This window comes from Cyclopterus lumpus, chromosome 15 (genome assembly GCF_009769545.1).
Source record: "Cyclopterus lumpus isolate fCycLum1 chromosome 15, fCycLum1.pri, whole genome shotgun sequence".
Classification (NCBI taxonomy): Eukaryota; Metazoa; Chordata; class Actinopteri; order Perciformes; family Cyclopteridae; genus Cyclopterus; species Cyclopterus lumpus.
The window spans coordinates 19,576,482-19,590,319 of record NC_046980.1 but is presented as its reverse complement, the minus strand read 5'-3'; the positions used below and the strand labels follow the sequence as shown (position 1 = coordinate 19,590,319).

General features: G+C 42.8%; 1 protein-coding gene across 2 annotated transcripts in view; it reads left to right on the top strand.

The window, feature by feature from the left end:
• Window positions 1-6,937, top strand: part of dntt (deoxynucleotidyltransferase, terminal) — an 83,447-nt gene extending 76,510 nt beyond the window's left edge. For both annotated transcript variants that reach the window (XM_034552711.1, XM_034552710.1), the window contains exon 11: window positions 5,562-6,937. In XM_034552711.1, the coding sequence (XP_034408602.1) occupies window positions 5,562-5,648 (87 nt within the window). In that variant the 3' untranslated portion in view covers window positions 5,649-6,937. The remainder of the gene's footprint in view (window positions 1-5,561) is intronic.
• Window positions 6,938-13,838: the final 6,901 nt, after the last annotated feature.

The following is a 13,838-nucleotide window of genomic DNA, read 5'->3' as shown; positions in this document are numbered from 1 at the left end:
GAGGAGGAAGCAAATTGGTCACGCAAAACCAGCCCCTCCTCAACAAACCAATTAATTATTTATGGGCTTCAGTGGAGCAGAGAAAGTTAATTTATTGTTATCATTAGTAGAGCGTTCTGTTTGGGTCCATATGAGGAAGAGTCAAGCTACAATTATGGGCTCCGCAGATTAGAGGGGACATCATACGACTGTGGCAGACAGTCATTCTCACACTTCACAAGTTCAAAGGATGCCTCCGAACTTCAGGGAGATGATGGGCTAATGAATGAAAATTAAAAGGATGGGGACAACAAACAAACATCTTGCAAGGACAATTGTCCAAGCTGACATGATGTGTGTCAGGAGGAATAGTAATTCCAGTTTGGAAGGAACTTTTAAGTGGTTCATGCTGATACCTTTTTATGACCTACATAAACAAACAAGACCATCGAGGAAAATATTTACTATTGCTATACATCTATTCTTGATGCGGGTTTCGTGGAGGTGGGTCCGTTCCTCTACTAAATCCACTAAATTCCTCTCTGGGGAAATTAATACATTGTCATTACATTTGTATTGTGGAGTTTGGAGAAAACTAATAATACTGTTGTAATCTTCCATTCCATTACCCAAACCGCTTATCCTATTTAGGGTCGTGGGGGGCACTGGAGCCCATCCCAGCTGACATTGGGCGAAGGCAGGGTCACCAGTTTATCGCAGGATGTGAGCATGAATGGTTGCCTGTTTCTATTAGTGAATAGAAACAGACAACCATTCATGCTCACATTCAGAAAGTACATAATTAACATATTGTATATACGGAACCTACTCGTGTGACACCCATGTGACAAAGGGTGAAATGCACAGCACCTGTAACCACACCCAACACACTTCTATACATCACTGCAGCAATGTGAGACGTTCACACGTTCTCATTGAACTGACAATGTTGCAGATAATACTTTTTAACATTGGTTTCTATGTATATACTTTGAATAATAATTCAGTAGAAACTTGATTGTTCTCAAGAACATTTCAAGAACGATGTACTGTAATGGTCATTCAACAGCTGGAATGAATACAAACATCCACATTATCTTGTATCACAAACAGAAAGAGATTTATGTGGATCTTTTAAAGTGCTATTGAACTACGTCTTTCGTGTGTTGCCATGCTCGAGCATGGCAACACACTGAAGGACTATGTCATGGACAGCCATCGCTTCATTTAACTTCCTTTTATTCAATGATAATGATGTGCAAATGAAAACATGCTTTCAGAATTCTACTTTGGCAACATCACAAGGACGCTGGAAAAACAGCAAGCTTTTATTACACTTCTCTCAGACTCTTTGCCATGTCTGCCCATTACCAGTCGGCACCCTAATAAACTAAATAACTTTGATTTGCAAATGTTTACTCCTCCGTGGGAGCAAAGAGCCATAACACCGGGGACGTCGAGTGGGGGGTGAGGGGCCCCCGTTGTTTTTCGAGTAGGAATTAATGATGTGCCCCCCCCCCCACACACACCTCCCCTTGTCTGCCTCTCTGCCCAGTGCACGGGCTGATTAGCAAGCCGGGGACGGATAGGTAATGACGATAACACTAAACTCAATAGCTGTTTTATAGGCGGCACTGCTTTATGACGCTTGCACTAATTGCTGGTGTGATTAGTGAGGTGTCTGTGCCCTCTCTGGTTGCTCCGGCTGTCCTGTGATCCGAGCTCTCGCAGACCGGAGCACAGGGGAGGCGTCGGTGTGCGGTGGGTCGCTGCAGGAGGAAGACACAGGGGCATCATCGACTTCCCACTTTTTTTCCACTTTTTTTCTGCTCCTGTCAGCCTTTTCCTGTGTGCTGCAATAAAGACAAATTAACTTAAAGGCAATAAATTGAATTTTCCTTTAGATCTCTCGGCAATAAAGCAATCCATTTCTAACTTGTCGGTGAGACTGAGACTAACACGAGACTAAGAACATTGACTGATTTGATAAACTGATATTCCATGTGAAATAACACATTTCTTTCAGCCTTCGAGTGTGCCTTCTCTTATGGAAGTGCACCTTGGACTGGTCATATAAAAGGTGGAAAGTCCGTAGGTCAGTGAAAATACAACATGTTGAAATTGATTTTGAAAGCTTTATTGCTCATCTGCCATTCAGTCTGAACTCAATACTCGAGTTCTTGATGCTCATTGCTTCTGTGAGACGCACAATTACTGAGGCTTTTGTTTGGATACATTTTACTAGCAGAGAGTAGCTAGAAGGGGATTTGCATGGATTTCAGGTTGTGTTTGCATACTTCTCCTCATGACCTTTAGCTTGGTTTTCTTTCCATCCGTCTTTCCTTTTCTTGTGTTTCTAAATATATCTCTGTCTGCCTCATATTGTCTTCATACATTAGCGCTGGTTATGTGAGATTATTCATGTCATGAAAGTCTCCTGTTTGCAGCATTAAAAGATTACCAACTGTGGAACTGTGGGCAAAACATCGGATTTGTTTTCACATAGATATGAAAGGAGAAAATTCAACTATGACTTCCAATGTGCTTCACTAATCTTAAAACTCAGCAGTTCAAATCATGTTACTTTCAGATTAAGGATGAATTCAGCCTACTTTGAACACCATATTGTTCCCAATTTCAAGACTTTTTCTCTGCTTCCTGCCTGATCTGACTGTTTTTTTATCCTGCATAGCAACAGTGGCTGAGGTTCATGCGTATTGTAGTATTTATTTTAGCCGTCCACCGTGCCAAACTATAAAAATAAAAAAAATCGATTGAAGTTCACCTGAACGTTGTTGACCCAAGTGCACACAGTCAACAATGTCTGATTGTGTCAGTAGAGCTGAACATTGTCTGGAGAATTCACAGCGAGCGAGTTGGTGTGTTGATGACGTTTCCATGCGACTGGCGCGAAACCTTCCTCCTCCTCCTCCTGTTCCTCCTCCTCCTCCTGTTCCTCCTCCTCCTACTCTCTTTGATGTGTCAGTTCAGTCGGCCAGAGCCGGGCAGGCAGCCATGTCCATCAGCCCCATCCATCAAGCAGTGGGCCGGTTGGCAGAGAAGGGGCAGATGTTTTTTGCAGGAACTGATATGTGTCCACGTCCACGAGGGATGTCATTACGGACAGAGAAACATGTAGCTGATTAGCAGCTTATCAAGTCAAGGACACTGGCTCGCCGTAACACACGTGGCTTCCATGCTTGCTCGCGGTGCTGATGGCGTGCCAGTCACTGAGAACCTCCATGTCTCTGACAGATAACCTCTCCGTCTAATTAACCGTCGCTCTGTTCTTAAACTCTAAGCTCCTTTTGAGACACCCCAAAAAAAGAGCGGCTTTTGCCATTTGGAATATAGTTCCCCTGCGTGTGCCTGAAGGGGTAGAACTCTGAGGTATGTAACGCTTGTGGATGTGTCTCTCACTGTGTTGTGCTAAGTAAATAAAGCAGCGTTTCCCCCGAGGGCTTGTGAGGATTGTAGGAATTGAGGAAAGTGGACAGTGAAGCGAAGAGAGGACTTTACCCCTAATCCAGGACAATGGCTAAATTGGTAATGTTGAGAATATCATCTGTTCCCCCTGTGTCTCTCCTTCAGCTGGATCTCAGCTAAATCCTGTGTTGTTGGAAATGTGGATTTGCTCCAAATCACATCAGCCTTTTCTCCTTTCTTTTCTGCTTTCCCTTCACTCCTCCCCACCTCCACTTTTTACCACCTTCAAGTTCTATACAGTGTGGCCTGCCGCATCATAAATTGCAGCGGCCTGTGTTTTGAGCGGAGAGTGCAATAAATGGGTTCAGGGTTATGAGCACAATGAAAAATACAGGCAGTTGTGGAGCACATAATGGGCCTCTGGATAGTTTCACTCAAATATAATACTGTTTCACTCACAATACAAAATTGTTGTTTTTATATTAAAGAGCAATTATATTTCAAGGGGCAGCAGGGCTTTGTGGACAAGAGGTAAAAGATAAACTGAACTAACGGACATCACACATTAAAACTCTTGCAACTTGGTGTCTCCGGAGATTTCTCTGAATCACTATAAACTGTTTCTTATACACATGGTAGAGACATCTGCCTGCAGGTTTCTTTAATTCTCAACACCATATTACAGGAACCAGTTTTACGTCATTTAAGAGATCTTACTGGAGAAAGCTGACTGGAACACGGTTTACGTCATTTCAGGGTGCAGATGTGCCAAAATGTAGAAAATAGGGCAAAAGCACCACAAATCGTGTGTTTTTGTTTTCCATCCGCAAATTGATTGAAAATACACATGACCTTCAATCGCGTTGAAACATCGACTCCAAAACTTCCACCCGTGACAACATTTTCTGAATACGTTCGATTTTCTGTGTTTCTTTCTGAAATGCAAAAAGTCATCATCCAAAATGGCATCCGATAATCTGAGTGCATTCGTCTCCCAGCACAAAGCACTTATTTAGTTACGATAAAGTGAAGATGACAGAGATGCTCAATTTAGAGATTGTGGAAGGGGATTGAAATCAGAGATGTTTGCAAAATATTAGTAATAATAGTATATATGTACGTTTATACTACAATGGTTTAACTCCCCAACTCAGTACAATATAGTTGACAGTCTTTTCAAATGCTCTCAGCAATTACTTTCTAACATGTATAATGTGCTGAGAAACAAATGTCAGATTTAACTTTCCCTGGACCTGAAGCAAACCCCCCGGTTAGACGAACGTATTTGGGAGACAAAAACAAAAAAGGTGAACGGTAAAACGTACCACACTTCCATAGTTGTGTTGGGGGATTATCGTCGACCTTTCAAATGCGCTCACTTTCACTTTTACTCCCAAATAAAGTGGTGATGAAGATCTGCGTGCACCCCGCCGCATGGCTAACCTGTCATTTGCATTATAAATAACGATGCAGCGTGTTGGGAGACATGCCTGGTGGCGTTTTTTTCCCTCTCCTGGCTGCCAACTAGTTGCACTCAGTTATGTCTCCCTTCATCCTGGCAGCGCGAGCCGGCGCGCTCTCGTTTTATTCCCCTGCCATCTCTTCACAGCCGCGTCAGGTCCAGTTTAACACTTGGAGGCAGAATGTGTCAGAATCACAGCTCTCTCTCTCTCCCTCTCTCTCTCTCCAGGCTGTCTCGCTCTCAAGGTGAGTCAGTTCTCGTCACCGCTCCTATGGAGACATAACCCATCACTTGGCCGCTGGTAGATGGCCAGCCGTTAATAGCCCCTGTCGTGATTTGTCAGGGAAAATACTCGTCTGCTGAGAAGTGCAATCACTTCGAGCAAGGTTAGACTGTTTATGGGTCGGGAGGGGAGGTGGGCGTTCAAATGTAAATCGGCACAGCGTTTGAGCCCCGGCACAGTCTGGGTGAATGAAATCCTCAAATGATATTGACAGCTTGCAGCGGCGATACGAGTACAAGCTCTGCTAAGGCTGCAAAACGTGAACACTTTCAGGACTGGTGAAGCTCAAATTTGAGAATTTGTCGGATTTGCAGCTGTGTCGCCGACACAACGTTTCTGCGCATTCCTGCACACGTCAACGTCTTTCTGTTTTTTTCCTCTCTCTCTCTCTCGCTCTCTCTCTCTCTCTAGAATGAGTTCCTGGCAGCCGAGACTGAAAAGGACATCTTTGCCCATCTGGGTCTCGAGTACATCGAGCCCTGGCAGAGAAACGCGTAGGCCTCCGCTCCTCACAGGCTGGATGATAACCCTGCGCTGTTCATCATCATCACTGTTCATCCCATCTGCTTGCCATTCTGCGGCTCTCCCGTGATTCACTTTCAACAACGGCTCTTGATTTCCATACAGTTTGTGTGTTGTTGTTACTGCTACTGTGCTTGTTGTTGTCTGGACTGGTGTGACGATTCATAATTCTGCTTATTCACTCTTTGTCTGCGAGCGAGCAAACACTTCGCTGTGCCGTCCGTGGCTGCACCTGTCTCTAAGTGTTGTAATCATTGGCAGGACACAAAGACAAATCAGACGGAGTGCGAGTCGCCCGAGGTGCCTGCGAGGTGCGGATGAGAGGGAGCCTTGAAAGAAATGCAGGGGTGGTGGAGGGAAAGGAGACCAGAGTAGAAGACAGGAAACGGCGAGGAAAGCAAAAAGGGGGGGGGGGAGGGGGGCTTTTGTCGAGCAAAATGTTGTAATCATCCTCCTCCTGCCAGAAGAGTGCTCGATGAGAAGCTGAGCCAGGTCTCTGGGGAATGGAGAGGCGGGTAATGAGCTTCAGATAGAGGAGCGTTCGTTGGCGCCATTTAGCCGACGTCCACTGGAGATCATTTAGCTGGCAGCGCGGCAATACACAGAGACCCTCAGCCCCCGCTCTTGTCCCACAATGAATCCCCTTCCCCAGATGCTCGGCTGAAATTAGAGGCAATCAGCTGCACCGGGGAAATCCTGAAGAATTCAGACGGAAGGTAAATGAGTCCACTAACCACATGAATGGGTCTCGGCATTCAAAGTAACTCCAGGCTCCGGCGCATAGAACATCCATTATCTTATTGGTTTGTCTTTGGCTTATGTTTTATGCATGACGGTCAATTATTACGATTTCTGTCCTTATTTCTTTCCGTATGGTTGCTCTGTAGGACAATGATTCACTGATGAAGAAACATTATTGATCCCCGTGGGCAATTTGGTTGCTGTCCACACCCTTAACCCACTTTCCCATGATGCTCAGTCCTCGGTTTATCCCATGGTGCCTCAACAAGAGCAGAGACGGATCACCCTATTTAAAGATCTTTTAAGTAGAACAGTCCAGCACTTTGAGGACTCGACCAGGGCCTCCTACCACCACCCTTTCGTCACTCTCCCTCTGGGTCTCTTTCTTTCTCTCCAACACAAAACACACTCCGAAAGGCTCCGAGTTAACCAGATGGCACCCCGTTCTCCTGGGTTATCTAATGTTTTCACTTTAAAGCGGGGAAGAATTCTTACCAGAAAATAGAAAATCAAGCTGACCTCAATAAATTTACATTTGTCCTGCTCTCGTTTTCCGTTTATTTTCTTTTTCAAGTGCGAATGGGATCTTTTTTTTTTGGACTTCCACATGAAATATTCACCAGTGTAAAGGGATTAAAAGGTTGTAGCAATCAATTTAAGAATTCACACATTGTTGTTTTGGTCTTAGAGAGTGTTAAACTGTACCCAGAGTGTTAAGCTGAAAAGCATAGCAGCTCAAAGCCCTGCATTTCTTTCCCTACGGAGCAATACTCTTGCGTGGTATCACAAGTTATTAAGTGAGACCATCTTTTCTCTTAGTTACTTTATCTGACTGAACTGTAGCACATAGCTGTGGATGCCTCACAAAACAACTGATTATTCTGGAGTGTTTCAACACTTAACCTCGGTGAACTCAAGGTAATTACTGATTGTAATACAGACATTAATTCGCAAAGCACGTGCATGGACTTCAGACATTTTTAGTCTCATCACAGGCTTTTAAGTGTAATATCCGAAAAATTTACTTGAAGTATCAAAGTAAAAGTAATAGAAATGTCTTACGACACATGTATTATTGTATTGTTTTAGGTAGAGCTCATTTTAACGGCTTTAAACCACTACTTGGCTAATTTAATCTATAACAATACACAATATCTTCTGAGCTTATATGTTTTGTGTGTAAAGTCACAATGTACAAAGTTACATTTAGCTAACAATTGTCTACAAATCATAACCCCTCCCTCTGAGATGTAATGGGGTTGAAGTATAAAGTAAAGTTCCAAAAAAAAGCAAAAAGTACTTGAGAAATATACTTGTAATGTAGTTAGTTGTATTATGCAAATTAGTGGATGTTGAAGCATTACTTCCTAGTGTCTCAGGTGAGGTTTGAAAATGACTTTCAGCAGACAGTACTGGTTGTTTTTCATTTATCACATTTGAAAAAACAGTTGTTTAGATAAATGGTAAATATTCCTTTTAGGCTCAGATTTATATTAATACAATAAAATGTAAAATATGTACAAAAAGGTTACGTAACTAAAAACATATTGAAAAAGTTAAGGTTTTTTGCTTGTCATGCTCTGTGTGTGTGTGCATATGAAAGAGAGAGAGTGAGCATGCACACGGCACTGTGCACACCACAATAAATGTTCCTCCCAAAGCTAAAAACAAGCCTTTCCCCGTAAAACAAATTGAGTACTTTGCCTCATCATTATTCTCTCTCAGTAAAACAGCTCATCGACTTTTAGCGTAAGATGCGTAAAACAAACAAAAAAAGGAGTACCAACCAGTTATTGGACACTGCAGTACTTGTTGTTGCTCTACACAGGGTAAATATTTGGGTTGACAAATACTATTAACTGATTACCGTCTGTCGTATCTTTCAGGTGGCAGTGATGTTGAAGAATGAGGACGAAGGAATCTCCGCGGACACTGTTCTTTCTGGTATAATAGAGTTTATTACAGAGAGGAATCACAGGTCAGGATGAGCGTCTAGATCGCTCGGAGAAACTTCTCAGCCAAATAGAAGATCTACTGAGACTGAACCGCAGCTGAGTTATATACCCACTTCGTCGCACCCAGACCCTGAGATACCTAACGTCACTCAGGAACCCCCAATCTAAACACTTACTTTTCAGACACAGGAAGGTGTATTATATATCAAGATTTGCACATTACAGATGTGGTCGCACAAAGGCCTCTTCACACATGCTCCGAACACTGGAACAGACCCCCCCTCCAACAGGTCAAAGGGCATTCTTTTGAGGGGACACTGACCAAAAACACATGCAAATCGGTATGTTGGAAATCGATCTTTTAAGGCTGCTGAGAATATACCTCACGTCCAAATTTCAATCACACTCGGAAAAATTGATTTTGCGGAGGTCAAACTCGAAAGCCTCAGATCCGACTCATTTGTTTATGCATCGCTTTCAGCCAATAACATGTGGCCTTTTTCTATGCAAATAATTGCCTTTGGCTCCTCGCAGTATGGCAACCCCTTTTTTTTGCATGTTTGATGTCTGAGGTGACAGATGTGTGAATATATGAAAAATTGCTTCGAGGGATTTGCATGAAAGTGCTTGATTTGCTGATGAAATGTTTTTTTATTTTGCCATCCAATCAGTTTTTATTTCTACCTATGCAATCATTTCCACTCCCCAGTTTTCTCTCAGTGACATTCAAGCATCCAAAGCCTTCAATCATTGCAGTCTGACAACCATTCTTTTAACTCAACCAGATCCGTCATGGCACAGGAGCTTTATATTGACACCTCGATGGTGTATGCCAGCCAGGTCTCATTCATTCTGTGTCTTGCAACATCACAGCCTCCCTGTTGACCTTTTAACAAGCATGTGTAGTGCGATACAGTCATGGGTGGATTACCTGCTGGCACCGGCTCAGGGGGCCCAAGCTGGCAAGGGCGCCCTGGACCAAAGACATTGTGGTTTCAACATTTCTTGTTGGAAAGTCAACCAAAAGAGTATGAAGAAACAAATGCAACAAAACAACCACAAAGACAAGAAATTACTACAAAGAGATGCAAAAAAACTGAAAAGAGACACAAAAAACGCAAATCGACTGCAAATATATGTGAAGTGAAAAAATGACAAAGAATGAATGCTTAATTACACAAGAGACAAAACGACCACAAAAGAGAAAATCGACCACTAAGAGACAGATAATGAGCACAAAGAGACACAAAATAACTACAAAGAGATGCAAAGCAACTTCAAAAGGAAAACAAATTGCCCACAAGGATCCATTAAAACGACCAAAAACGGACTCAAAACAACTACCAAACAAATTCTCCTCAAAGAGATAAAAAACAACTCAACAAAAATATGTAAATTAGCCACAAAGATACAAAAAGGGACGTAAAACAACTACAAAGAGAGGCCACAATGAGAAGCAAATCAGCCACAAATATACTCAAAATGTCCACAAAGAGATGCAAAACAACTACAAAAAGACGCAAAACAACTACAAAGGGATGTAAATTGACCAAAAAGAGACACAAAATAGCTACAAACAGACACAAAACAACTAAGAGACACACAACAACTTCAAAGTGACACAAAACAACTACAAAGAGACAAAGACATTACCAAAAAGACACGCCAAACGACTACAAAGAAACTACTGGGAGCCTGTCTCATAATTCCTCCATGGATTGCGATGTGGAATGACGTAAGGTCATTCTGCAGCGCCGTCAATTTGTCACTGCAGATATTATGAGGTTGATTGAGGGAGCCGAGGATGTGGGAACGGTTTGCATTGATAGGAAGTGCTCAAAGATTAATGGATGGCTCTTTGAGGAGGAGGACACATGTACCCAGGGGAACATGCATCAGCCATAATGCGTCTCCAGCGACAGTCTGAAGATAGAATATGAAGTGTCACTTTCCTCTCAAAGTCACGTGACAAAAGGTCACCATGAACAATGAATGACTAAGTGCCTAATGTGAATAATTGTTCGGAGACACCCCTCTGAAGTGAGAGCATGCATCTGTGAATGAAATACCAAAAAGGAGCTGACACACAAATCTAGATCAGTTTAATTATTATTATGATTATTCTAACCATTAATGCAGCAAAGAACATCACAGTTTACATCACAGTGTGATCCACGAGCATATATCTATATCCTTTCATGTCAGACGTCCAGCGCTTGAAAAGGAGAGGACCAAAATAGATCCGGACCAAACACCGATAATGTCTACGCCGAGCTGCTTGAGCCAACTTCCTCTTGTTTTGTATCAGAAGACAGTGATTTATTGGCTGAGCTGTAGAGGGCTTGCATGCATGTGTTGGGGCCAGTCAGAGCCAATGGCAGAAGGTGACAGAATAAGGACACTGCGTATCCTTGCCTCTCAATGCCTGTCACAACGTCAACTCAGCCGGAGAGAAGTGAAGCCGATGCTTGGCTCCGGCCGGCTCTAAAACAAAAGAATGGAGAGTGAAGAGAAGACGCTGCGCACTGGGATGTCGGCATGAAATAGAAAGCAAGATGTTTTAAAGTAAAACGTTCCCATCTCGAGCCTGTCACCACCTACGAGTTCTGCACTGATTTTGTTTGGTTGGAATCCCTTTTGAAGCGAAATTTTCTCACATAGCGAAAACAAAATAAAAAGGTCTATATTGACAAAATACCAAGGCAGAATACTATCCTAAACAAAGCCCTTGCAATATGTCCAGGGAAAAAAAGGGAAATTAAATTGAAGAGTTGTTTCATGAGAAATCTCATCGGCGTCATCGTGACTCTCAGACTCACTCGGGACGAGTGCAGAGAACGATGGCGCGCTAGCGCAGTAAAACTTTAATTTGAGGTGATCTGCCCCCTCCATGATAAATGACCTGCATCCTTGATTTCGGGGAGGGCGGACAGTTCCGGAGAGAGCGCGTCCTCCTCCACAGGTGGCAGAGGAACGAGGACGAGGAGGAGGATGAGGAGGAGGATAAGGATGAAGAGATGAGCCATCTGCTGGAACATGTCACCGTAACTCTACTCCCCCCCCACGCTTTCTGCTTTGTAGCAAACAAACTTTTTGCTTCGTCTTTGAATTCAAAGTGTGCATGCATCGCTTTCTTCGCGGCACGTGCGATTGCAATTCTGCACTGATGTGTGCGTATGCTGCATGTGTGTGTGCTGCATGTGTATGTGCTGCATGTGTATGTGCTGCATATGAGCGGATGCTGCATGTGTGCGTATGCTGCATATGTGTGCGTATGCTGCATATGTGCAGATGCTGCATGTGTGCGTATGATGCATATGTGTCCGCATGCTGCATGTGCGTGTATGCTGCATGTGTCAGTTTGTCTCTATGTGAATGGGCTCTTTGTTTTGGCCAATTCTGTGACGATCTGCAAGTTTGCATCTGTGTCACCAATTAGTTCATAATTCCTGTTGCATTTCCCAAACAAAAACACTATAATCATAAAGCTTCCTCTTGCCATTTTCAGCTATCTTGTATTCATAACTTATACATATTTGTATTCACCTTCCTTGACCTTTGTTCTCTCTGTGTTCACATTTGACCTCTCTCTACAGCATGCCCTCTCCATACACATGCAAAAAAAGCAGTTGGATGGTAATCTTTCTTTTTCTGCAAAAGGTTCTTGAGACTTGAACGTGACATGGATTCTAAAAAAAAGAAAATTCTAAAAATAGTGGAGAATGTTAACAAAAATGCTAATCAAAGCAGAATATCTACATATGTATATTAAATGGTACAACTGCGATGAATCAAGCTTTTCTTGACATATCAATCCAGAGGAGATATAGATTATTGGAGCGGATGAAAGAATAGGGAAAATCCTTTTAGTCAGTGTGTTGCCTCAAATATTCCCTTGTGACCGTTTCATGGAGAAACAAACATTGTTTTGAATATTTATGGACTTTAAAGGTCAGTGTGAAAAGAATTACCCCAATGATGTCATTAGGGTTAGAATGTATTGCAGAGAGCCTGTGTTACAAACTGGGGCAAGTATTTAAATAAGGAGAGTCATATTAAAATATGCTTATAACCTACATTATACATGGATCAAGGGAAATGCAGGACCCAGAGTCCCCCCACGTAATGAAGCGCAGTATCCGATGAATGCAGAACAAACTGTACACAATAATAAATGTTTACTTAGTGTTATTGCATACCCAGTAACACTCATACAGTCTACAGTATTCATATTTACTGCATCATCTTATGGGCACTTAAAATACACATACGGTACATTCAAACAAATTGGAGCAGAAACACATCCGTCCTGTTGCATGAGAAGAAAAACATTTGCTAAGCTATAAACCGTGCTTTTACATTTTGTGAATTTGCCATTACACTTGCTAAAAGGCTCTTGAGCAACAACTCAAAAGATGCATGAAGGTCAGAAGATGCAGTAGAACTGATAGTATGTGTGATGGTGGTGATGTATGTGTCTGGGCATCTGTCTGTCTGCGTCAGTGCTGTATGTGTCTGGGTGTGTGGACCTGTGTGTCTTTGACTTTTACAGTGATCATCTGAGTGTGAGCTTCTCTATATCTCCATCTTTGTCTGCTTGTTTCTGTGCTATTGTGTGTGTGTGTTTGTGTGTGTTTGCTGCGGTCAGTCTGTTCATCTTTTAGCTATTTCTGAACCTTCTCTCTCTCTCTCCCTCCCTCCCTCCCGATGGACCGGCTTCCAAAGCAGGCCGCTAATGAGGCAGCACTGTTCATTCTGTGGTTCCTTGAATGGGGAGGCCAACCATTTAACCCCGCTCAGCCCCCCCCCCCCGGTGAGGCGTCACCTAATTTCATGCCAAATAAATACAGACGTCTGCCCCCCCACCACCACGGGCCTGAGCCACGCGCCATCTCAAAGACTGAGCTGAAAAAATGAAAAGATGAATCGCTCGGCTGCATACTGCCGGTTGACAATGATCCAGTAAAATGTTACAGTGAGCCCTTTTGAATAAACTTTGACTGGTGCCTTACATGACTTTTTATGTTACATCTTACACCTCTTGTTTGTTAAAAGTGGTGGTGGCAGTTCGTTTCACAATTTGCTCCGTGCAGTGAGAGTAGGTGTGAAATATGCTGGAATACTTTAGAGCGCAAAATGGAAACAGCTTTGATTTCAGTTATAATTGCATCATTTCGAGCTTAAAATTGCACATTGCAGCTGCTGTACAAGCTCCGTAAGAGCCCTTACCAGACGAAAAAGTATATGAAAAGAAACGCTTGCTTAGTCAAACATTTAAAACTAAGGTCTGTTTCTTTACTACTACTGTATGTTGGTACATGCATTGCCACAAGACCTGCAGCTGTCTATAAACAGGAAAAACGGGTTTCTTTTAAACATGATTGGGGCTTTTCCTCAGCCTTAAAGCTGTTATCTTTGTCGGTGGTTGACGGTGAGTTACAGTGAGTGTCAATGGAGCTTTGTCCCTGAA